General features: G+C 40.3%; 1 protein-coding gene across 2 annotated transcripts in view; it reads left to right on the forward strand.

Annotated features, from left to right (window-relative positions):
* Positions 1-477: 477 nt before the first annotated feature.
* The window catches only part of FAM169A (family with sequence similarity 169 member A), a 125,968-nt gene continuing 98,883 nt past the window's right edge, over positions 478-27,562 (forward strand). Inside the window, exon 1 of one of the 2 annotated variants that reach the window (XM_081053455.1) lies at positions 478-623. Coding sequence is in view for 1 of the 2 variants with exons in the window: in XM_081053453.1 (XP_080909579.1) it covers positions 576-623 (48 nt within the window). In the remaining variant the exon portion in view is untranslated. The remainder of the gene's footprint in view (positions 624-27,562) is intronic. The other variant, XM_081053453.1, reaches the window with a different exon arrangement.

The raw sequence follows: 27,562 nt of genomic DNA on the forward strand, positions 1-27,562 counted from the left end.
GGCATAGAGGCAGGTCTGGGGAGGACAGAATGGCTTTGGAGGAACCAAAACATCTCTTCATTCATTCTTTCATTCATTTATCAATCAATATACTCGTACAGTTCTGAGTACTCAAACCTCTGTGCTAGGTGCTGTTACAGCCACTAGGGTAGGGCAGTGAATAAAGCAGAAGGATGGAATGCCTTCTCTATTGGACATACATCCTAGTGGAGGGATGGACAATAGACTGAGACACAAATAAATATACCATATGTCAGATCATGGGAATTGCCATAGCTTTAAAAAACAAAGCCAAGGAAAGCAATGGAGGAGTAGAGTTGTCAGGGAAGGCCTTTCTGAGATGATAGTTAAACAGGAAACTGAATGAGGTGAGGGGTTGAGCCTTGCAAAACTTTGATGAAAAAGAATGTGAAGTCCATGTGACTGGAGCAGAGGGAGGGAGGGAAGAGACTGTGAAAAAGCATCAGTTGTTTTTCAGTGCTCAGCATTGTGAATGCTGCCTAGTGCCCCACCCCTCAAATACAATGATTGTAGAGGTAGAGGTGGTACAAGACTGAGATCGGATGTGAAGACACATGAGCCCAGAGCCTGAGAAGGTGCTCCCACCTCCATCACAATATAAGGTACCTGGCCCCTTTACTTCCCTCCCTCTCTGCCCTCTCCCTGAAATTTGCAAAGGTCTTGGAAAGACTTTGAATTTTAACGTGCTATGAAATTTTTATTGTTTGAATCAATTTTACCAAGATCTTGCAGGGGCAAGGGAGTCCCAGCTACATCAGATCAATGACACATGGAATCTTCTCTCTAGAAGGTTCTTATAGGTGCATTAAATGTCTACCTCTGAAGGGATCTGCCTCCAAGCTCCTAGAGGAGGGTTATTGCATTGGCTAGGAGGTTGAACAGAATGGTTCTTATGTCTGGCTTAGTACCAGAGTCATCTGGGGATTGTTTTAATAATATAGGTTTCCCAGAAATTCTGACTCAAAATTGCTGGAAAATGGGGACTAAGAATCTGTGCTTTAAAAAATGTTTTCCTGGGGTGGCTGGTTAGCTCAGTCGATTAGAGCATGGTGTTAATAACACCAAGATTGCCCGTTCGATCCCGGCATGGGCCACTGTGAGCTCCGCCCTCCTTAAAAAAAAAAAGTTTCCCTGGTACTTCTAATGCAATTACAATACAACCTTGCATTTGGAAACTACAAAATTAGACGTCTTTTAAGGTTTTTTTCAACTCAGAGTTTTTGATGGCATGAAATGTCAGCTCTTCCATGAGGTCAAATCTAATCTTTCCAACCGGAGTTTTAAAAACTTCTTTTTATGGTTTTAAAGGAATACAAAGTCATATGTGAAAAAAAAAATTAAAATGCTGTAGAAATATAGGCTATACACCCCAGAAATAGCCATTATTAAGGTTTGGTGTCTATTATTCCAGATTTTGCCGTATACAATATATGCATGTACCCACATACATACATACATACACGTGGCATATAATAAAATCATTAATCTTTTGGTTTATAAAACTATGGCCATAATTTACTGTAGTTTGCTTTGTACATTTGATAATATATCTTAAAGGTTTTTCTATGTCAGTACGTATAGAGCTACCTCATTCTTATAACAACTATCTAGTATTCCATTGTATAGTGTATCATAACAAAACGGACATTTGGGCTGTTCCCAGTTTTTTTACTATTACAACCAATGCTGCAATAAGGATCTTGAAGTCTGTGGAATGGGACTGTGGGTACTTATATCAGAATCAGTCACTTGAGGTAACTTGAAAGACAAAATAAAAGCATAAATAAACAATAAATAAGTAAATACACCCCCCGACACATACACAAAACCTTTCAGAGAAGTGAATTTTCTTAGATGACATTGTAAATGGGATCTGAAACCAAAAGGAAAATTGTATTGAGAGAGGCTGAGAACTCATTTTTTTTATTTTTTTAAAGATGAACTTTTTAAAAAAAATTTTTTATTGGGGAATATTGGGGAACCGTGTGTTTCTCCAGGGCCCATCAGCTCCAAGTCGCTGTCCTTCAATCTAGTTGTGGAGGGCGCAGCTCAGCTCCAAGTCCAGTCACCCTTTTCAATCTTTAGTTGCAGGAGGCACAGCCCACCATCCCATGGAGGGAATTGAACTGGCAACCGTGTTATTGAGAGCTCGCACTTTAACCAACTGAGCCATTCAGCCGCCCCGAGAACTCATTTTATAGTAACTCTTTATTGTTAACAAAGTTTAGTGAATAGTATTTAAGTAGCAAGAGTAATAAGTGAGTCACTATTCTTTATGCTTATGGAATGCCAGTGGAAGCTTTGTACCAGAAAACCACACATAATCACACTTTTCAAGCAGAGAATTTATAATGCTATCTGGCAGAAAAGGCAGAGACAGGGTGCACCGCTGTGGAATTCTGCTGAGTGCACTAAAATTACTCCTTATTCTGGGCTGGTTTCTTTGCAAAGAGGTACCACTAATCTTCATTGCAAACAAGTTCTGTGATTACCATCTCCACCTGGGAGCTGCCATCTTCCTGGAATTGTCCTTTCCCCCAGGCCAAAGGAAGCGAGCTTGCAGGCAGGTCGGGAAGATGCCAGGGCCTGGTTCTCTCTATTCCCAAGTTGGCCATCACAATGACGTAGGTCTAATTCTTGGGATGCTGATAAAGACCTGCCTCCTGTTACTCCACGGGTACCAGACACAGATGGTCCCTGTAAAGGCCCTGCTGGATCCACACAGCTTTTCAAGGATGGAAGTCCAAAGCTGGCGGCTCAGAGGCCTCCCACTGCCCTTACGTTAAAGACCAAGTCCTTAGCACAGTCAGGCTTCTTCTCTTCTCGCCACTGTCAGCTTTCCGTCACAGGAGGTTCTACGCTCCCTCCCTGTCACAGGGTCTCCCATGCTGTTTTCCCCTTCTCCTCTTTCTTTAGATATCACCTCTTTTGTCACTGATTTACAGAAGCCTTCTCTGACGTCCCTAAACCTGGACAGTTCCCGCCTTACACGACCATAGATCTCCTCCGCCTTGTAGCGCTTGTCCCAGTTGCCCACGTGTGTGTAATTACTGCATCTGCACTGGTGTCCCACGGACACGGTAGGCTCCGTAAGAGCAGTAATTGTTGGTTAAAGTCAGGGAGAGCTGTGTCAGGTTTTGATCAACTCTGTATTTGTTGAATAAATGATTTAAAGTGAATGGCAAGTGGGGAGAAGGTTGTGGCCTCACGGACTGGGGAAGGGCATGACCATCCCGAGTTGCAAACCCTCGTGGTTTTGTGCTAGGCTCAGTCCTCTGCAGGCACACTGTTGTCGTCCACTGAGGCTGCTGTAACAAAACAGCATCTCCTGGGTGGCTTAAAAGCATCAGGAGTTTATTACTCACAGTTCTAGAGGCTGGAAGTCTGACAACAGGGTGCCAGTGTGGTCGGGTTCTAGTGAGGGCCTTCTTCCAGGTTACAGGCTGCTGGCTTCTCACTGTGTCCTCACATGGTGGAAGGGGCCAGGGCTCTCTCAGACCTCTTTGATAAGGGCACTCATCCCAGTCATGACCTAGTTATCTCCCAAATGCCCGGCCTCCTAATATTATCACCGTGGGAGTTAGGATTGCAACATATGTACTTAGGGGGAACACATTCAGATCATAGCATATATGAACTACTACGGAATTGGTGGAAAAAGAGGAGTGGTGTTCACTGTAGGTTAGAGCTCAGCCCCCTACCCCCGGTCAAACACCCGTGCTTTGAAATCTAATTTTGTCATTTGCAACCTGTACAACATTGGGCAAGTTTCTTAACTCTGCTTCCTCGGATTTCTCATATGCAAAATAGGCTTCATTCTGGCACCTAACCCTATGTCCTGCGAGAATACGTGAGATAATTCAGGAACATGTTCGGTACGTAGTAAGTGCTCAGTAAATGTTAGCTGGTGTCATTATTATAGGAGAGACCCCAAATGCTCAAAACCCTCCTCCTCCTTGACCACTATAAACTGTGTAGATACAGGGAATGTAACTGGGCAGCCGGATGATATTTTAGAATGGTTAAAAGCTTATCATAAATAGTTTGGGGGCAGTTAGTGAGGAGTGAGATTTAAGAAAGAAAAGTACTTTTATTTTTTTTTAATTATAGTTGACTTAATTATAGTTGACTTAATTATCGTTAATTATGTTAGTTTCAGGTATACAACATAGTGATTCAACATTTCTATACCTTATGAAGTGACTGCCATAATAAGTCTAGTAACCATCTGTCGTGGTACATAGTTATTAGGTTGGTGCAAAAGTAATTGTGGTTTTTGCAACTCTTTAACCTTTTAAACCGCAATTACTTTTGCACCAACCTAATGTTATGCTATTAATGACTCTCTTCCCTATGCGGTACATTACATCCCCGTGATTTATTTTATAACTAGAAGTTTCTACTTCCTAAACCCTTCCCGTTTTTCTCCCATCCCCCATACCTTTCCCTTCTGGCAACCATCAATTTTTTTCTCTGTATCTGTGAGTTTGCTTCTGTTTCTTCATTAGTTTTTTAGATTCCACATGTAAGTGAAATCATGGTATTTGTCTTTCTCTGTCTGACTTGGTTCACTTAGCATAATACCCTCTAGATCCATTCATGTTGTCACAAATGGCAAGATTTCATTTTTTTTTTTATGGCTGAATAATAGTCTGTTGTATATACGTTTTTATTTATCCGTTTGTCTATCAACAGACACTTAGGTTGCTTCCATATCTTGGCTATTGTAAATAATGTTGCAATGAACATAGAGGTGTATATATCTTTTCAAATTAGTGTTTTCGTTTTCTTCAGATAAATACCCAGAAATGGAATTGCTAGATCATATCTTAGTTCTATTTCTTTTTCCTCTTTTTTCCTTTCCTTTTTTCTTTGTTCTTTTATTTTATTTTTTGATTTTTCTATTTTTAATTTTTTGAGGAACTTCCATACTATTTTCTATAATGACTTCACCAATTTACATTCCCACCAACGGTGCCCAAAGCTTTCCTTTTCTCCACATCCTCTCCAAGAGTTGTTCTTTGTTGTCTCTTGGATAATAGCCATTCTGACAGGTGTAAGGTGACAGCTCCTGGTTTTGATTTGCATTTCCCTAATGATTAGTGATATTGAGCATCTTTTCATGTGTCTATCCATTGTTTGTATGTTTTCTTTAGAAAAATGTCTATTCCGGTCCTTTGCCTATTTTTTGATTGGATTGTTTGTGAAAGAAAAGTACTTATTACAAGAAGTCATGTGAAAAGGACATTTGAACTTGGGTTAAAAAGCAAAGAATGTATGTTCACAACATCTCCGAGATAAACTTTCAGGAGAAAAATATGGCATATCTAGGATACAGAAGCGATTGCAAGATGACTCAATTCCTTCCATTCCCTGGGGCCCTTAGCTGTGAGGAAGCCAGGAACCAGGCCACCTTCCCCTATCTTCTTCACTAAGTCTTGCTCCCAATTAAGGAGCACTCCCAGAGGGATGGTCAGTTCAGCTCAGGTCCAAGGCTGAGTTGTCTGAGAAATCCTGGTATTCTGCTTTAATCTCCATCTGGGCCTGTTTTCACCTCAAGGTGCCCTAGCTGTGAAGTCAAAGCCCTCTGGAGGTTCTCACCTGCTCTTGGCTGAAGAACCCCATTTGTCCTGAATTCTCTGGACTGTTTCCATCCTTGGATCTGAATTATCTGGTTGCTTTTTTTTTTTTTTTTTTGTGAGTTAGTGGGAGGCGCTGTACTGAATATAGCCAATGATAGAAGTAGAAGTCATTCATTCTGGTGAAGAGGTAGGATTCCAACCACCTTATTGTGTAAGTATAAGACTCTGGAATGAAAAAATAACCCAAAAGATCTAAAATGCTCACTTGCCCCCAAATAGGTCTCCTATTTAGTTAATGCAAAAATGCAAATATTCCAAGAAAGGAAAATATTTAATCACAGCAACTTACATTTATCAAGCTGTTCCCATGTGCCAGGTACTGTGCTAAGAGCTTTACATAAATGAGCTCACGTAACCCTCAAACAGATCCATGATTATCATTATTTTACAGACAAGGAGATGGAGGCACAAAGGGCTTAAATCTGTGTGCAGAAGGTCATCCATGGTCAGTGGAGGAACCCAGATGGGAAACCCGGAAGCCTGGCTCCATAGTCCATCCTGTTTACCACCCCCCTGAATGATCTCCCCATGCTTCCGTGATAGTCATTCATCCTCCAAAGCTTTATGTCAAATGCTGTGGAGAAAATAAAACTTAATCAGGTATAAATTATACCTTTGAAGAGCCAACCATCAAGTAGAGATGTTAAGACCTATGTGGAAATATTAATAACAAGCATATATGTAAAACTATGTTCCAGGTGCTATTCTAAGCACTTCAAGCATCTTAACTCACTGAGTCCTCAGCACAAGCTTTGTGATGTATACCATTTTCATCCCCATTTTATAAATGAGGAAACTGGTACATACCTATGCCACCAGCTAGAAGGAGGTGAAATTCCTATGTGAACCCGAGCTCAAAAAGGGATAAAAATGTTGAGCAAATAGAAATAAGGACAGAGCCAGGGGTGTTCCAGTGCAGATGTGGTCACTTAGCACTTAGCAATATTTTGGATGTGCTTGTTCAGCCAATGACAAAGTCACCTGGCACTTTTTTCATCTTTCCTACAGTGCTTTATTTTAAATTCATTCATTCAGCAAATGTTGACTGAGCACCTGCAACGTGCCAGCCCAGGACAGTCGGCTGGGGTGCAACGGCGAGTCTGGGTACTATGCGAACCTCTCGGGAAAGAGAGAATGGGCTTTCCAACCAGACCAGGGAGGTCAAAGTGGCTTGGCACAGGAGTCTCAAGGATGGGACCTGCCAAGAATGCAAAAGGAAAGGCCTTCTAGGCAGCGGGTGATCATACCCACGCCCCAGAGCTGTGAAGGAGCAGATGTAGTATCTAGAGAACACCATGGAGTTCAGTGTAGTTAGAGGACTGGATGAAATCATGACATACCGAAAGAGAGAAGAAAAAGAAGTATGGGTGAGAAGATAGGGAGGTGGACACAGGCTAGATCACGAAGGAACTTACGTGACAAATTAAAGAATTTTGAGTTTTCCCAGCAGGCCACAGAAAGCCAGTGGAAAAGTCCAGCGAGGACAGTGAACGGGACTGATTTGTACTGTAGAACTCTGGCAGTCGCAGCTTGAAGGATGAATGGAGGTGGGAGCCCGGGCAGGGAAGCCACTCTAGGCTGTTGTAGTGAGCAAGCAACTTTCAGTGGAGCTGAAGGAGTTTAGGATAGACCTTGTCTAATGTTTTGCTGAAATCAGTTTATTCTGTATCTGGCATTTCTGTGATGGACTCAAATCAGAGAATGTGTTATTATCTTTGCAAAGCGCTAATTGAGCCTCTATTAAAATTGTCACATCTTCCTAAGTTTTATAAGAACATATGTCCTTCTGATGACACAGGAGACACCAAACTCAATCAGAGGGGCTGTGCCGCCACAAAAGAGTGGGAAGCTGAGAACCTTGGGCTCAAGGGCCTGTATCTGTCTTCTGCCTGCAAATCTTGACACACAAACAGCATGGCCCATTCTCTTGACTAATAGAAACCCTGTACTTCCTTACTCATAGTCTAAGTGGATTCTTCCAATTATTTTCTCCTATTTAATTTTGTTTTTAAATGTGGTACATGTCTAAATCCACAGATCAATCTTAGCATTGACAAAAGTAACACAAGTAGACATCGTGTGTGTCATAACGTGATGCAGTAGGAAATACATGTCACCATCCATCACGGGTTCTTCTCTGAGTCACTCTGGATCTAACCAGCAGTTTATAGGAAATATGGGGTCTCGAGGTACAAGTAAACATGAGGAAACATTCAGCCAAATCTAGAATGTCAGATATTACATTGGACAGATCATCAGTTTCTTCAATAAATTGTTGGCATGAAAGAGATTTTTTTTTAAAAAAAGAGATCATTGTTATGGAATAAAAGAGACTTAAAACAGCTTAATGGCATGTCTGAACCCTGATTCAAGGAAATTATAAAAGATAACTCACCCAACTGGGGAAATCTAACTATGGACTGAGTATTAGATTATATTGAAGAATTATTAATTTTGTTGGATGTGATAATGGTGTTTTTGTTTTTTTTTAAATCTCTTATCTATTATATTAGACTATTTCAGGTAAAATGACATGTCCTCTGGGATAAATGGAATGAAAGAAATTTCTTTCGATTAAAATGAAAAAAGATTGGCAAAGCAATGATAATTGTTGATCAATGAGTACCTAGAGTAAATTATATTATTCTGTATGTTTGGTATTTTCCATAATAAGAACGGTGTGTGTGTGTGTGTGTAGTTCTTCTTGCTTTTCCACTATAAAATTAACACAAATACTTTAAGGAAAACAAAAAAATATATAAAAGAATTCATTACATTTCCACCACTTTTAAAACAGTATTTAGTGTATTTCCTTGCATTATTTTTTTCTTTACACACACTTGATTTTTACATAATTGGTAATCATTTGTATTTCTTATTTTATCCTTATTTTCACATAATAGATATATATATATATATACACATATATATCTATATATATATCTTTATATATATATATATAGATATATATATTATACATAGCATCTTTCATGTTATTACCTGGGCTTCATAACCAGCAACGCGCTGGCTCTTGAGAGCTGACTGTCACCTCTTCCTCACTCTGTGTTCTTGAAATCAACCATGATGGGAATAATTCAGCCATTGAAATCAGCAAACATTACAAATCTCAGGTTTTTTTCCCCATAGAGTGGGTTGTTAAACATTTACCAGCACACCACTATTTATAGCCATTATTTTTAATGGTTGCCTAATAGACCTTTGAGTAAATATATGATAGCAAACAGTCAGCTGATACTTATTACATGCCAGGTACTAAGTATGTTCCTCATCTTAGCTCATTTAATCCTAACAACGAGCCATATGACTTAGGTGCTATTATCATCCACATTTTACAGATGAAGAAACTGAGGCAAAAAGTAGTGAAGTAAATTACCTAGTGTCCCGCAGGTAATAAGGAGTAGCAAGCTCAAGAGGTGAGACTTGAACTCAGGTAGTCTTACTGTAGCATCTTAGCCTCTACTGTACCCTGTTGTTTTGTACTTCTGCTCCATCCAACAACTGGATAGCTGCCCTCTGAGACCAACGCTACTGCTCCATGGATCATTCAGCACGTGGGCAGAACTGCAAGCCCAACATCTGTCATCTCCTTCCTGCAGCCTAAGTGCATGCCTTGGGGAGCCCAGCCCCCAGCCTCAGTTTAGATTACTCTTTTGGAACACGGCTCTGCTCTATCCAACAGAGCAAATGCTCCAGCCTGCTCTGCCTACTTAGCCTGCATTGTCTTCCTTGGGTCACTTTCAGAGGTGAGGTGGGTTTGGAGAGGATGGTGGCATACTCCAAGTTTCAAGGACCATTATTACCTCAGGGGCCAGGTGAGCTTTTGTATTTAATTGAAGGCAAGGACTCAGTGGGTGACCTCTTTATCCTGCCCCAAGGGTTTGCAGTGTTTTAAGGTCCTGCAGGGCAGTCAGGAGTAGAATCCTGCAGGGCAGGATTCTATTTCTGGTGTAGCAGCTGAGTTGCCCAGTGATAATGGGGCAAGTCATTTGACCTCGACAATGACGCTTTTGCAGAAAAGAGGCATCATAAGACTAGAGTGTTCTCAGAGCACTCGGAAGCTCTTGCAGGCAAGATGCTGTGTGTGCAATTTAGCGGCCAGAGCTGCTCTCTTGGGGCCCAGCATTCACCTTCATAGGGGCTGAGAGCCCCAGGGTTCCTGGATCTGTGTTCTCATATCATTGTGATAAGTGGGAGGTGTAGCAATGGGGTGGTTACTTAGATTTCCCTGAAGATTGTCAGCCCAGCTTTGAATAAGGGGCTCACATGAAGCCAAGCATAGACCATTTCATCAAGGAGCAGGTGAGAAAAAACATCATCTTTAAAATTGTGGGGTTTGATTATTATATAACAAAAAATCATCTTTGAAACAGAAAAAGTTTATATCCTCTCCATACAAAGCCTTGCAACACCATAGGGACTCAATCGATATTTATTGAATAAATGTCATTGTCACTCTAAGATTAAGAGACAGAGAGGTCTTGTAAACATGTAGGTTCTGTCCAGTTTAGGATTTTCCCTGACCTTTCAAATGCTCTGCCTATTAAGTACCAACTAGGAATTCAACCAGAATTAAAATACAGTCAACCTCTGGCCATTTTCTGACAGTACTTCTGAGGAAGGAGTTCAGACTGTGTAAGATATATGAGAGAGAGAAAGGGAGGGCAAGAAAAAAAACAATCTGTAAAAGATTTGGAGGAATCATTTATACTCAGGATTCCCTAGCCTCTTCACACTCTGATTCTCTTGAGTGCCGTTGATACATGGGAAAGAAAGAACTGGATGCCTCTGCAATTCCTGATTACGCCTCAGAATTGAAGGTACAGTAGAGAACTGAGAACTGTGTCCCTACACAAACAGAAGTTGAGAAACCAGAGGATTTAAGGAGTGAGAGGCAGCTGTCCTAGCCTCCCTGTGGCAGCCATCAACCAATAGAAAGAAGATGTGGGTGGACAATAGACACACAAATACCACCTATATTGCCATGATTTGTTCTTTAGATGTTTGATATCATGTGTGATCTCTTTAGTCAGATATACTTTCTATTCTTTCATATCCCCTGCAGGACTAATAATACATGGGGGCACTTTTTAAATAGTTTTTAATTTTTTTAATTAAAGTATAGTTGACATACAATATTATATATTAGTTTGAGGTATACAGCATAATGACTCTACATTTATATACCTTACAATGTGGCCATGATGCTAAATCTAGTAACCATCTGTCACCATACAAAGTTATTATGATATTATCGACAACATTCCCTGTGCTGTATATTACATCCCCGTGACTTATTTATTTTGTAACTGGATGTTTGTACCTCTTATTCCCCTTCACCTTTTTCACGCATTTCCCCCCCCCCCCTTATCCCCTCTGGCAACCACCAGTTTGTTTTCTGTATCTGTGAGTCTGTTTCTGCTCTATTTGTTCATTTGTTGTGCTTTTTTAGATTCCAGCATATAAGTGAAATCATACACTATTTGTCTTTGACTTATTTCACTTGGATAATACCCTCTAGGTCCATCCATGTTGTTGCAAATGACAAGATCTCATTCTTTTTTATTGCTGAATAATAGTCCATTGCATATATGTACCACATTGTCTTTTTGAGGCTCCTTTTCCCTCCCTATGCCCTCACATGAAGAGGAAAAATTAAGAAGACAGTAACTTTGTATTTCCCTTTTCTTTTTCAATGTATCACTTGAAATAAAGACCTGCACTTGAGCTCCCCTACGGTGATGAATATAACAATTGTGTATATAAACTCTGCCACCTTACTCTTCTTATGTGGGCACAGGCACCCAGTCCTCTCAACATGTCTACCAAATGATGTTTGTAGGCAGCAGGGTGGCTGACACATGACTAGCTCTCACTAAAAGACGGAGCAGAGCCCTGGGTCATCAATTAGTAGTGATTAGCAGGGATGACATTTGACTATAGCTAATGGCCCGAGGTCTCCAGGACTCAGTGACTCATACTCGCCCTCTAACAAGCCTGTTTCTGTGCTTGATGCCAGTACTTCTATACCTCATTCAGACAGCACATTGTATTGTCATCCTGTGCTTTTTAATAGCACACTGGGTTATGTTCCAAACCACTGGCAGTCTTCTCCCTGCCTAGCAGTGTAGATATTGCTGTGATTTAATTTAACTGAGAACCACTGGCTGCAGGCTTGGCCTGGGGCACGGGGGTGGCCCATCCAACCCCTTAAACCTAAGGGAGATTTTAGTCAAGGCTGCAAGGCATAGGCAAACCCGTCAGAGGAAGCATGCTCGTTCAACCCCTGTAGGATCCGGGAGTGAAGCATCAGAAGCATCCTGAAGAAGTGCAGTTCTTTTATGTGATGAGCCTCTAAAGTATCGTGGGAGTTCAGGACAAGTTACCCTAAGATGTGCTTCTGTAGTATGCGGATTGTTTTGAGCTAAGGGCAATTTTGGCTTCAGGCTCAAGAGAAACTCTTGCCCCTCCCTTTAACTACCTAGAAGGTCTTGCATTAGGGGCCTTGCCCATAATAAGATATTATCAGAGATAACCTCTTTTGACCTATCTATAGGGCAGGGCATACATATGTATGGGAACCCTGCATACATAAAAGAATCAGAGACCCCATATGCACAAGAGGTTCCTTCATGTATGCAGGGTTCCCATATATATATATGTATTAAATTTGGGTATTTTCTCTTGCTAATCTGTCTCATATCTATTTGATTATTAGACTAGGCAGAAGAACCTTGAGGGAAGAGGAAAGTTTGCTCCTCCCCCACTGTACTAATTGTATATCCAGCAGATCAACCAACTGGTCAGTCCATCTCCATTAGCTAAGCAGTATAAGATTGGCATCAGGGCATAAGGTTCTGATTGGATCCAGTGATTTTCTCCTTTCTTATTCCTCTTTGGACTAGAGAGTATTATCATCTGGAGATAGAATCCTTTCTCCACTTGCTCTTTGTTCTATGAGATTTCAGTCTAATGCTGGGGTGTTTATACACTTTTTGCCTCAATTCAGAGAAGGAAGTGCATTATCCATGGCAACGCAGTGTGCACATACACGAAACACATTTTCAGAACTGCATCATGATGCTTACAGTTTCATTCTGTTTCTCCTCCTCCTCCTCTGTCTGGTTAGTACTGGTCAAGACCACTTAATTATTTTTGTGACTTGCAAATGGATCGACAATCATGCCTTGAAAAGCACTAATCAAATGTACACTTGGACTGTCCACCCCCCCACTCATTCTCTGTGATGTTTTCATTGCCTTCCAGATTTTACTGTTTCATCTGGAAAATTTTACATTTGTCAATTATTTAAAAATAATTATCATGTCAATTATTCATAATATAGCTTTAAAAATTCCTTGAACAATCCTCAAAACACCTCAATATTTTATTTCATCTATTCTACTTCATTTCTTTTCTCTGCCCAAAAGCCATATAGGAAACACGCTGAACATTAATACACCAAAATACTAACAAATTGTCTTTGGATGATGAAATTACAAGTAATTTTTTTTAATCTGTATTTTCTAATACCTACATATTATTTGTATAAAGACAGCATGAGTATTTAAAATGAACATTGCTATATTTAATTAAGAGATTAGCTGCTAGCACTTTTAAAAATGCTAGTAAATTCTTCACAATCTTGTTTGGTTAATTTTTTTACTTTTATTAACTCATTCAAAACGAAGTTTGCAAATAGAATTCAATTAACAGCCTTTGAAAGATATCACTGTTTTGTAGTATTTGTTTCCTTTACCATCCTTTTCTTCTACTCTCTTGTCTTTCAATTCTCTTAAAATATTTATGTAAATTTTTTTATCAGTTTGCTGGTGTGAATCAAGAATGAGTTCTTTAGCTAACCGTAAATGGCAGGAAACTATTGCTCATAACTTTTGTATGTAGATAACAGATCATTTCTGTCTTCCCTGCAGATTCATAATCCAGCAAAGTTGTTCAGCTTCAAAGTAATAAATCGTGTTTGTGTTTATTCTTTGTCCTATCTGGACTAATTTGTTGATTATTAGTTGGAGATTAGCAGTAATGTTTTTTTTTAATTGGGTACAATCTATGTGGACTTCTTATTCCTCTTAGCTGTTATTCTTTTCTATTTTAGATAACGGTTATTATACGTATATTTCTTTATAGTTTGAGGAAGTAACATTCACTCAGCCTCTGTCAAAATAAAGGCATGAACTACAACCTCTGGAGTATGATGTAGATCAAGTTAAATTGCCAGCCCACAAACATAACCACTTTATATCATTTCTGACCCTGTCTTGGAGAACTCCTAGAGGAGCAGAAATATAAACCTAGGAAAGGAAGGAATAGGGTAATACAAGTAATACCTTTCAGAGCTGGTGTGTCACGTCTTCCTTCATTCACTCCCTTTTCCTGTTGAGCACAATCTTGTTACCTTTTAACCCTTTAAAGCTCTCTATATTCAAGTCATGGTTGCAAAGGCAATTCATTGAGCCTGCAGAGAACCGGCCCACAAAAGTCATCTTATGTCCCATCTTTGCCAACCTTGTAATTTAGCAATTGAAATATTAATTAAACTAAATAATAAACTAAATTGAGTAATGAAGGTGGAATGTGAATGAAGCTCTCCCCAAGAAGAATGTTTAACTGGGCAGAATTCTCCGCTACCTTATTAAAATCGCTCCGTCTTTGGTACGGCTCCTCTCTGTGGCCAGGCACCAGCACCATCCTGCTGTGTCCTATGCCTCTTCTCTGTGTATTTATTTGTCTTCTCTCTAGTTCTCAAGCTTTCAGGGCTACTTCCCTCTTTCAAGTATGTTTGTCCAATTTCCAGTATTCAGCTTATGTGAAGCAGATCTTGGGGTCTGAGCTGACCACACACTTATGAGCTATAAGTGATGCGGCAGCTATAACATTTCCACAGGAGTATACCATGTTTGGGTCTTATATGGCTGTCCTCCCTGTGTACAAATTCTTAAGACTGTATGGTCCTCCTCACAGCTAACCTGACTTTAGAGGAGACCTGACAACCAAAGCTGGGTTGTAATAGGCAAGCACATGTGCCCAAAAGCATCAAGAGAAAGATTACAGCAACTGGTGGATTCTGCAGGCTTCCTTTCTATCCATTTCCTAAATCCTCCAAATCACTCCACATCTTGAACCCTTTCACAATTTGAGTCTTTCCACACGTGCCCTCGATCCCTTCTCTCCTCTGTTAAGTAACCTATCATAGAAATTCTCCCTTCTCTCCTATATCAATTTTTTTCTTCTCTACTGAATAATTTTCATTAACAGACTGTCATATCTCCCATATTTAAAAACCCTCTCTTAATCTCACTTCTCCCTTCACACATTGCCCTAATATCCTCCTTCTCCTTGCAAGAAAGCTCCTTAAAGGACAAACTCATGGTCTCTGATTTTTTCTAGAACCCAGTTCAATTAGGTTTCATCCCCACCACTTCACCGAAACTACTTTTCTCAATGTCACCAATGATCTGCACATTTATAAATCCAATGGTTACTTCTCACTTTTCACCTTACATGCTCCATTCCGAGCATTTAATACAGTTGATCACTTGAAATACTTGCCTCTTTTAGCTGTTTTCCCTGTTTTTAGCTGTTTTAGCTTTTTTAGAAGCTCTTTTGCTTCTTCTCAGTCTCCTTTGTTGGTTTCTTCTTATCTTCCTGGTCTCTAAATGTTGGAGGGTCCAGGCCTGCAAACTTGGTCCTCTCTTGCCATCTTCACTCAGTCCCTAGATAATCTCAACTGGTCTCATTGCTTTAAATATCAGCGATATGCAAAAGATTCCTACCTTTACGTCTCCTGCCCAGACCTGCACTCTGAACTCTAAACCTGTGCAGCTCTTGCCTACATAACTCAAATCTGACACAGCAGAATGAGCTCCTGATATGCCCCCTGAGCGAGCTGCCTCCGCAGTCTTCTTTCTTGGCTAGTAGTGACCCCATACTTCCAATTGCTCAGGCCAACAACCTTGGTGTCAGTCTGATGTCTTGCTTCTCTCACACCTCAGATTGGATCTACCAACAAATCCCATCAATTCTACACTCAAAATATACGTCCTAAATTTGATCCCTCCCACTGTCACATCCAAGTCTACGTCATCAGGTCTTGCCGGAATTTTTCAATTTTTTCAATTGTTTGTTTGTTTGTTTCTGCTCTTGCTCCCATACAATCACTTTTTTACTCAGCAGCCAGAAAGCCTATTAAAGCATAGGTCAGATGATGTCACTCCTCCACTGAGAAACTTCCAATAGCTTCCATGTCACTTGGAATAGGAGCCAAGGTACTGGCCATGACCTACACGACAATACTTAGTGGGACGTCCCAGGATGGTTCCCTCTTTGAACTCATCTCCTGTTATACTCCGCCCTCTTCTTCTCCTCCTCTTCCTCTCCACTCCATCTATGCTTGTCACCTTTCTGTGCTTTGAACACTCAGGTAAGTCACAATCTTACCTGAGGGCATTTGCACTTGCTGTTCCCTCTGCCTATTCTCCTCCAAATAGTTACATGGTTCACTCCTTACTTCCTTAAGGTCTTTACTCAGAAGTCACCTTCTCAGTGACATCTCCTTGGCCATCCTACCTAAAATGTCATACATTTCACCTCCCCTGACCCTGCTATACAGCATTTGCTATCCCCTTTTACTCCCCTCTTTTTTTTCTCTTTGGCACAATTCATCCTAATTTACTTATGTGTTATGTTCATTGTCTGTCTCCCACTCTGGAATGCAAGATCCACGAACGCAGGGATTTTTGTTTATTTTAGTCTCTACTGTCACAAGTATCTTGAACATTGCCTGAGGGAGAGCACTCAATAAATGTCTATTGAAAAATAAATGAAACTTGTACAAAAGAGAAGTGTAAGTATAAAAACAATGTTAATATGTTGCTCCACTCAGATTTTTGCAACATAATGAAGTGCTTTAAAGAGAGTGAATGGTGAAATTTAAAGTTCTCTAACGGTCAGTGGAAGACTTCTTTTAGAATAAGGGACTTCCTCAAATAGTGCAGCGTTGGAGGGGCTATACTCTCATTGCCTTAGTTAATAAAACACATATTATATGCTTAAATTGATGAAGAATAATACTTATTATTTTTCAAATTCCCATTGTGTGCTCAGTACTGATTATTGCCTATTCTGCCTCCTCTATTAGAAGCCCCAAACAGCAAATCTCCATTAGTCTGATTAGAGAGGTAGTGGGACATTATGGAAAAAGCTGCTTACTAGGTATATGATCTTAACCAAATTACTTAAGGTCTCTATGCATTAGTTTCCTATAAAATAGCCATATGAAGGATGGCAGAATATGCAACCCAGAATAGACCATTTTGGCATAAAGATTATTTACAGCCAAAGACAGTTAAAAACAGCAGATGCAATAGGGACATTCTTTTTTTTTTTATTAAATTTATTGGGGTGACAATTGTTAGTAAATTTACATAGATTTCAGGTGTACAATTCTGTATTACATCGTCTATAAATCCCATTGTGTGTTCACCACCCAGAGTCAGTTCTTCTTCCATCACCATATATTTGATCCCCTTTACCCTCATCACCCACCCCCAACCCCCTTACCCTCTGGTAACCACTAAATTATTGTCTGTGTCTATGAGTTTTTGTTTCTCATTTGTTTGTCTTGTTCTTTTTGGTTTATATACCACATATCAGTGAAATCATAGGGTTCTCTGCTTTGTCTGTCTGACTTATTTCACTTAGCATTATACTCTCAAGATCCATCCATGTTGTCACAAATGCTCCTATATCATCTTTCCTTAACGCAGAATAGTATTCCATTGTGTATATATACCACAACTTCTTTATCCATTCATCTATTAAAGGACATTTTGGTTGTTTCCATGTCTTGGCCACCGTAAACAAAGCTGCAATGAACATTGGAGTACATGTGTCTCTATAGAGAAGTGCTTTCAGATTTTTTGGGTAGATACCCAGGAGAGCGATTGCTGGGTCATATGGTAATTCTATTCGTAATTTCTTGAGAAACCTCCACACTGCCTTCCATAACAGCTGCACCAGTCTGCATTCCCACCAACAGTGTATGAGGGTTCCTTTTTCTCCACAGCCTCTCCAACACTTGTTACTATTTGTCTTATTGATGAAGGCCATTCTGACTGGGGTGAGGTGGTATCTCATTGTGGTTTTCATTTGCATTTCTCTGATGATTAGCCATGTTGAGCATTTTTTCATATGTCTATTTGCCATTTGTATATCCTCTTTGGAGAAATGTCTCTCAGGTCCTCTGTCCATTTTTCAATTGGGTTGTTTGTTTTTTTGTTGTTGAGTTTCATGAGTTCCTTGTATATTTTGGATATTAGCCCCTTATCGGAGGCACTGTTTACAAAATTCTTCTCCCATTCAGTTGGTTGCCTCATTATTTTGTCAGTAGTTTCTTTTGCTGTGCAGAAGCTTTTCAGTTTCATATAATCCCATTTGTTTATTTTAGTTTTTACTTCCATTGCCTTTGGAGTCAAATTCATAAAGTGCTCTTTGAACCCAAGGTCCATAAGTTTAGTACCTATGTTTTCTTCAATGCAGTTTATTGTGTCAGGTCTTATGCTTAAGTCTTTGATCCATTTTGAATTAATTTTGGTACATGGTGACAGATAGCAGTCCAGTTTCATTCTTTTGCACGTAGCTATCCAATTCTGCCAGCACCATTTATTGAAGAGGCTGTCTTTCCTCCATTGTATGTTTTTAGCTTCTTTGTAAAAAATTATGTGTCCATATTTATGTGGTTTTATTTCTGGGTTCTCAATTCTATTTCATTGGTCTATGTGTCTGTTTTTCTGCCAATATCAAGCTGTTTTGATTATTGTAGCCCTGTAGTACAAGCAAAAATCAGGGAGTGTGATACCTCCAGTATTGTTCCTTTTTCTTAAGATTGCTTTGGCTATTCGGGGTCTTTTGTGGTTCCAAACAAATCTGATGATTTTTTGTTCTATTTCTTTAAAAAATGCCATTGGGATTTTAATGGGGATTGCATTAAATCTGTATATGGCTTTGGGTAATATGGCCATTTTAACTATGTTGATTCTTCCAATCCATGAGCACGGAATATCTTTCCATTTCTTTGTGTCTTCTTCAATTTCTTTCAAAAATGTCTTATAGTTTTCAGCATATAAATCCTTCACATCCTTGGTTAAGTTTATTCCTAGGTATTTTATTCTTTTTGCTGCAATTGCAAAAGGAATTGTTTTTTCTATCTCTTTTTCTGAGATTTCATTGTTGGTATATAGGAAAGCAATGGACTTTTGTACGTTGATTTTGTAGCCAGCAACTTTACTGTATTCATTGATTGTTTCTAATAGCTTTTTGGTGGAGTCTTTAGGGTTTTCTATATATAGCATCATGTCATCTGCAAAGAGTGACAATTTAACTTCTTCATTCCCAATTTGGATGCCTTTTATTTCTTTCTCTTGCCTGATAGCTCTGGCGAGGGCTTCCAACACTATGTTGAAAAGCAGAGGTGATAGGGGACAACCTTGTCATGTTCCTGAACGTAGAGCAAAGGGCTTCAGCTTTTCACCATTAATTATGAGATTAGCTGAGGGTTTGTCGTATATGGCCTTTATTATGTTGAGGTATTTTCCTTCTATACCAATTTTAGTAAGTGTTTTAATCATAAATGGATGTTGTATCTTATCAAATGCTTTTTCTGCATCAATTGATAGAATCATATGATTTTTGTCCTTTATTTTGTTTATGTGATGTATCACATTGATGGATTTGTGAATGTTAAACCATCCTTGTGCCCCGGGGATGAACCCCACTTGGTCGTGATGAATAATCTTTTTAATGCATTGTTGTATTCGATTTGCTAGAATTTTGTTTAGGATTTTAGCATCTGTATTCATCAGAGATATAGGTCTGTAGTTTTCTTTTTTTGTGTTGTCCTTACCAGGTTTTGGTATCAGGGTAATGTTGGCCTCATAAAATGAGTTAGGGAGTACTGACTCTTCTTCAATTTTTTGGAAGAGTTTGAGCATGATTGGTATTAGATCCTCTTTGAAGGTTTGGTAGAATTCACTGGTGAAGCCATCTGGTCCAGGATTTTTGATTTTGGGAAGGTTTTGGATGACTGATTCAATTTCGTTACTGGTGATCGACCTGTTAAGATTTTCCAGTTCTTCATGATTCAGCCTTGGAAGGCTATATGTTTCTAAGAACTTGTCCATTTCTTCTAAGTTATTAAATTTGGTGGCATGTAGTCCTTCATAGTATTCTTGGATAATCCTTTGTATTTCTGTGGTGTAATAGGGACATTCTAATCTCCCGTTTTCTTCTGGAAAACAGGAGATAAAAAATTCCCATTTGAAAGTGCCCTCCCTGTACCAGAAGGAAAGTAGCATTCTTATCATCAAGTACAAGAAGCTGGGACCAAGAGAATTCTATGAAAATGGACATTGTTGAAATAATTCTCTTCCTTTAGCCTCCCCATGTAGTTACATCTCCACAATTGCCCTCTTTTTGCATCATAATATTAAAGCGTTAGGTTTCGGCATTTCTTTGTGTCTTCATTTCCTTATGAGGGCCCCTGTGTCACATAACATTCTAAGAGCATAGAGATAAAATCTTGCCTCCCTCAGAGAATTGTGGCACTTCGTTGTGCCACTCAGATCCCTCTTCAAAGAAAGGACTTGCTCTTCAGCTATGAAGAGTGCAGAGAGCTGACGACCTCCAGCACCAGTGCCTTTGGGACCTGCTACACCATTTGAGACGAGGTCAGGTTCTTCCTGTGCAGAGTCCAGCCAGTGACCAAACAGACCAAATGGCACTAGAGCCTGGCCATTTCGGTCCAACACAGAACTTTCTTGAGTCCACCCCACCCCCAGCCCCTTCTGTTTTGAGTTAGCCTAGAACTTATCAGCTCTGCACCATGACCTGAGCTTCTCTCCTTTACAGTTAATTCTTTTTTATATAGTTCACAGGAGATACTCCTCAATAAACCAGGATCTGCTTATCAGAAGACCCAAACAGACAGTTATTCTGTAGATTACATAACACATATCTGGCAGAGGCTTACTGCAGAGTTCAGTTTTCATTAACGTTCATTCCACAGTCTGACTACAGATGAAATAATGGAAATGTAAATAACCCCAAACAGTGAATAATCGGAGAAACTACTGAAATTTAGGTCTAGGGTCCTGATTGCCCACATTAACATTACGTTAGTTAGCGTCTCTAAGTACGCCAGCACAATGGAGGGGCTCGGAGAATATGTTGAAAGGAAAATGTGAAATGAAAACACCAAAATCTCTCTAATATCTCCTTTTGGTAATTTGATGTGAAATTCTGAAATTCTGACAAGCATTAGCAGACTGCTCTGACACTTTTCAATGTTTAAAGGAGGAATGCCTTATTTGGGATTTAGCAGTAGTGGGGCCATTGCATGAACACCCATTAAGAGAAATGTAGCCTTTAATCAATAAATGGAACGTCTCCACTAGACAGCCCAGATGTTTCACGGCCAGTTACATAAATGTTTAAGCAGAGCACAGAGGGAAATAAGAATCTAAAAGTAGCTGACACCTAGCACCATAGCCACATAGGATTTATTGGGACCTGGCTCCTTCGGGACCCCAGAAGTAACAGCAAATTGAAGCCCTCCTAGGGGGATCTTGGGTTTAAGCAGTTAGAACTGGTTTGCTCTTTCAGATTTCCACAGAGGATGGGAGACTAGACAGAAATCAATTGAATTTGTTTTGTGGTGAAAGTTTCTACCGGGAAATGACTGTTTAGGGTCCCTACCAGCTTCCATAGGAAGGTTAATTAAATCATTATCCTGTTACCTGTCATTTAGACATAGATGCCTTCAATCAACAAAGCAGTTTCAAAAGTTTTCAGATAGAAGCCAAGTTTATATGCTCTTTGCCCCACTCTCTAAGTGGTGCCCCAACCAGGGTCATTAACCTTTCACACCAACAGACTGGATCAGCTTCAGAGGAACTTGCATTAGCTGCCTACTACCCTTACAAGCGGATCAGAGGTCATTGACTTTTTGTGACTCAGGAAACCCAGGGGCGTCTCCCAGGGGTGATAGGGTGTGCCTTGTTTTCCAAGAGCACAAGTAGGAAATGGACATGTGACATCGATTAGTTGCATTGTTGCTGATTTGTATTTATTATACCTCAGAGTAAGTAAGAAGATATGCAGCATTCTCTGGTGGTCTCCCTGAAATGGTTTTGATCTATAAAGATTTCTTGTCTTATCAAGATGAAACAAGATTGTGTTAAGCTCATTTTTCTAAAAGACTGTTTTGAAAAGCAGTAATATTATAATAAAATGGTACACCAGGTATAATATGCTGCAATGTCTCTTGTTGTGTGAGACAAGTTTAAATGGCTGAATCACCAGTTGGCACAGCGTTTCTGACCAGGATATTTCATGGCCAGTTGCACAAATGATTAAGCAGAGAAAGGTAGAGAGTATCCTACTGTGTTGGTTTCCTATTGCTACTAAAACAAATTACCACAAACTTACTGTCTTAGAACAACACAAATTTATTATTTATAGTTCTGGTGTCAGAAAATGGGCCTCACAGGGTTAATTAAAATCAAGGGGTCAGCAGGGCTCCGTGGCTTCTGGGGTCTCTAGAGGAGAAACCGTTCCCTTGGTTTTTCCACCTGCTAAAGGCTTCTTGCGTGCCTTGGCTCACAGGCCCCAGCTAGCAATCCCATCACTCCAGGCAGCCTCTGCTTCTCTTGTCAAATCTTCTCTGACTCTCCTGCCTCCTTCCTTCCCTTGTAAGGAAATTTGTGATTACATTGGGCCCACCAGATAATCCAGGATAATCTCTTGCATTGCAAGATCCTTAATTTAATGACATCTGAGAAGTCCCCTTGCCACGTAAGATAACATATTCACAGGTTCCAGGAAAAAGAACATGGACATCTTTAGGGAACCATCATAATGCCTGTCACACCTATTAAGGGAATTGCTGCTTTTGCCTCTCAATGTTAGAGTTGTTTCAAATTCCGTTTGCCATGGGAAAACAAAATAGCGATGTAGATTTGGTCCCTCAGAGACCAAGAATCCCATCTTCCATTGTCAAATGCAATTTCTATTACTTAGGCAATGGCCATTTAAAAAGACTATAAAGATAATGACACCTCCTGGTGGAGCAGACGCCTCTCAGTACAACTTTGAGATGGGTACAATAACAGTTTCATAGCTGGCGGGGTGGGGGGAGGCAGTGGGGGTTATTGGAAGGGTAAGATAACCTCCAAGTAGAATTCTCAGCCTTACTGTCTCCTGAGTTTCTATGTTATTTGTAAACCCCCCTAGGGAGAAGTCAGCCAGCCTCGGAAAAACATTCTTCCTTAACTACCCTCCCCACCCTGAAAAGCAGAGACGGGCAGGGACTTGGAGCAATGTAACAAAATAGAAGGAGCATGAGCTTTGGAGTCAGAAAGAATGGGTGACTTAGAGCACATTTCCTAATCTCCCTGAGCCTTATTATCCTCATCTGTAAAATGAAAATGGTATCAGAGGGCTGATGTTAAGATCAGAAACAATGCATGTAGAGTTTATGGTACACTGATGGGCTCATAGTAGGTGTTCAGAAGTAGTAAGTGCTATTATAATAATTATTATTATTACTACTACTACTACTACTACAGGAAGTAGAGGATTGAAGTCAACAAGTCTGCCAGGAAAATTTTAACTGGTTGGTATTTGTCACATTGCTACAACCATTAGACTTTTGACCAAACCAGGTGAGAAAACTTGGCAAGAATGATAAAATAAAACAACTCTCTCTTTCCCACTCCCTGTGCACTCCCTACCCATATATCCCTCTGAAAGAAGTATAGAGATTATCTTCTTAGGAGCTAATGAAAAGGACTATACACAGCAACACCCTTGGCCTTGAAGATGTTAAAATTTAGAGAAGAAATTTGGTACCTCAGAAACTGGCTGAATTACTCTTATTCTCTTCCAGCAAATGTTGATGTTTGAAGAGGCCCTATCTTCCCCACCCTCCAGTGGTGCTCAGAACTAGTTAATGTGAATCATGTAGATCACTGGCTGTGGGGGATCATGGCTTTAGAGCTATAGCCATGTGGGCTTACCCTCAATTCACCCCAATTACATGTGCTTACCCACCCAGTTACTGGCGCAGCTGGACAACTCCAGGATCCCTCCCCAAAGAGCTGGCCCTTTACTCTTGTCTGGCCAAAACCAGATTAGAATGCCTGCATCCTAGGGACATGCTTCTTCCAAAATAAAATAACCCCAAAGAAGCTGACTGACCATGCTTAATTCTTTCCGCCAAATTCACCAATCTGAAACACCTTCTCCTCCCATGAGCAAGAATGAATGAAGAATGGGCTAGGAGAGTTCCTCTAGCAGGAATTCCTTTCTCTGTATGAAAGCCTGAAGCGGAGATCACTTGAGCTGGAGGAAGCCAGCTGCCAAGATGCCCTAGGGAAAGTTCCTTTCGGTGAGATACTGAAGCCTGTGTTAACCACCAGCACTAACCTGCCAGGCTTCCGTGTGAGCCACTTTAGAAGCAGATCAAGCCCTCAAATCCCGGAACCCATCGTGAATGACAGGGCTTGTCAGTTAGATCACATCCCCATTTGATGATCAGCCAACCAATGAAATAGATACCTGTACTGTTGAAAATGATACAGTTGATGTATGGGGCAGCAAAAACAAGGTGTCTACTAAAAAGAACACTTGCTACTGGACTCCACAACTTGGATCTACCAACAAGTATACATTCTCATTTAGAAAACTATAGTTTGTTCCCGCCACATCCTAACGACTAGAGTTTGGCTTTCTCTAGTCTTTCATTTTCTCTTTCCCATTCCTTTATGTGTCTGTGTGCACGTCTATTGCATTTTTTTTTTCTTGTTTTGCTTTTTACTAAATGGCCAATGATATGTTTTGATCAGCATCAAATGGAGATGGGCTGGGCGAAAGCTGTTTTTGTTAAAATACCTCCTTTAATCGCATGCTACTTCAACTGTTATCTTTAAATTCTTTATATTTTTAATAAAGGAGGTGAGAGGTTTAGGATAAGTTTTGACTCCTGTAGTGCCTTAAGTCCCAAGGATAAAAACTCAGAGTAGAAATAATAATAATAAATTATGCTATTTCTTGTGATTTGAGTTTATGCATGTCGGTTTCCGAGGCAACGAATCCATCATCCTCAAGACACTGATAGCCAATATCCAAATAACGTTGAACGTCTAGATTTAGAAACAAACCAAAAGCAAACAACCACCCCACACACATACAAAAACTCACCTTTGAGAAGGTGCCACAAATCTGCAGGTCTCCTAATGTTGTAAGTGAAGGGACCCTGTGTGACACAGAGAAATGGTCAAAGGCAAAACAGGACATACAGAAAAGAAAGACAACAAGCAATGACAGAAGAGGATGGGTAAGGAAATACCTCCTGACTAACTATATGCCACATCCAGACAAATGTTCCTGGCATCATTTTTGGAAAACAATCTGATTACTGTTATTTAGCAGGAATGTCATCAGTTAGCTCAGGGTGGACGAGGGTGCACTAAACCTTTGATAGCTACTAAGTTTATATATCACCAAGAATGCCATCAAGCCCCAAAAAATTGTGATTTGACTAGAAAACATTAACTAATGGCTTAAAATGGCCTTTCTCAGCTTCCATACTTTCATTCTAAAGGAAGAATTGCTGCAGAACTCTGGGGAAGAAAAAAACTTTTCTCTACTCCTCTCAGTACTCTGGCTGGTCTAATCATTAAATCGACATGAGAGAGTCAGAGACCTCACATATGTATGAGGTTCAGAGACAGGAAGTTAAAATGAGGTGTAAGTGGCATTCTGAGCTAAGGGTGACGTAAGGCGCCGTGGGGCTTCAGAGGGGAAAAAGGTCATTCTCAGGATGATAAGAACATACGTTCAGTAGTTAGAAGTTTTCCCTGCCCTATAGATACATCATAAAAAGTTATCTTTGGTAATAACTCTTATGGGCAAGACCCCAAATTTAAATTTTTAAAGGGAGAGGTGAAAGTTTCTCATGAGCCTGCCATTGCCTTCAACTCAAAAGGACTCACATGCCAAAGTGGCTCACCTCGGGAGGCCTATTCTGAACCCCTTCAGAATCAATAATAACAATCAATCTTGGATGTCATAGTCTACTTTTATGAAACCCAGAAAAGTTTTGTGTCTTTAAATGAAGCACACTCTAATAATACCTATTCTGTATTTCATCCAATTCCTCACGAATTTGTATGCACAGGAAAGCAGCTCACTTAGTGCAGTTCAGGAAGACACCATTTCATCTTGTTTGCAGAACCTTCCAGCTTCCCTGGTAGGAATGACAGGCAGAGTGGTCATGTGGATGAGTTTGAGTTTCCTACATGCAGCTCCACACCAGTGAATGGGAATTCGCAGTGTCTGCCTTTCCTCCTGAAGTGTCATGAATGTAAATTTGATGATTTCCTATATTTCCTCTGTGTCACGTCAGAACTAGTCCATATCAATGACTTGATGAGTTCCTCCCTTCACAAATGAGAAAAATAAAACCCTCACAGCTTTTCCTAGTGGTCCCTGGTTCACACAGAGAAGATATTTTCATATTCAGGCCTAGAGTTTGGGGCTCCCCAGAGCAGCTCTGATCTCAGATGGGGCTTCACCAAAACAAGATGCAAGCACTCTCAGCTCTGTTAGAGTCCAGTGATCCAAGGAGAATTCAGGCCTTCCAGAACAAATACTACAACCCCTCTTTTAATTGTGAGAGTGGGTTCCAGCACCTCACTCAGTTGTTTACTTTGTTATCCAAGGAAGGTAGACTGTTGAAGGGGCAGGGTGCCCTCTAGGATGTGAATCTCCTGGCCCCACCTGGGTGGTGTACATGCACCCCCTTTCATGAGACGTGACTCGTAGGGCCTCCTGACCCTTTCGGGTAGAAAAGGGTTCTAGCCTCTGGGGGGCTCTGCCTTTTACACAGGTTCCATGCCACCCCTTCAGGTGGAGTAGAAAAAAAGGAACAATTTTCTCCTGTCCACAAAAGAATGCTCAAACCTGTAGAAAGCTTTGTAAGAATTTATGAGCCAAAATTTTGAGGACATGCCCGAAAGCAAAATCTCAACAGATTGAGAAAATGCTCTGGAGTGTGGCAGTTTTGCAGCTTCTTTTATTCATTTAGAACCAAAGGAGAAAACATAAAGAGGGTTGTATGAAATCTATTGGTGATAGATTAGGAAGGCAGGAGAAAGCGCAGCAGGGAAATGTCTAGGATTGAATAAAAAGCAAAATAGAGAAACACATACTTCTTTTACGTTTGTAGGTACAGGATAGTTACCATTCACATTGACAACACCTGGAGATGGTATACAGGCAACAAGATGACACTGAGGAGCTTCGTGGTCTTGTGCTCCAGTGCCAGCCGATATACCTTTGAGGGGTCTGGAAAATTACTGACATTTCAAAGGTATGTCATCCTAGATATATGAGAACAATGGACAGGGCTCACTTAAGTTAAAGACTGACCTTTGCTAAGGAACCAATAGGTGTGGGCCGTGACTACCCGCCATGACCTGCCCAGTTAGGAATCTGTGATCAGACCCTCCTGTGGTTACTTATGGTCACTGAGCTTGCCAGGACTGCCAAGTAACCCCCAAACTTGCCCCTTTTTGTTCACACTCCCCCCACCCTTTCTGTCTCTCTTTTTCTCTCTCCTCCTTACTTCCCCTTTTCATACACACATACACACACACACACACACACACACACACACACACACGCAGTGATGTTACAATACATTAAGAAATGTATATATTTGCTCTTCATCCTCAGTTCCTGGAACAGAGCTTTTAAAACTCTTGTAACTTCTTGAGTGGCAGGGATGAGAGGAGTGTCTTTTG

The sequence above is a fragment of the Rhinolophus hipposideros genome (assembly GCF_964194185.1).
Source record: "Rhinolophus hipposideros genome assembly, chromosome: 7".
Lineage (NCBI taxonomy): Eukaryota > Metazoa > Chordata > Mammalia > Chiroptera > Rhinolophidae > Rhinolophus > Rhinolophus hipposideros.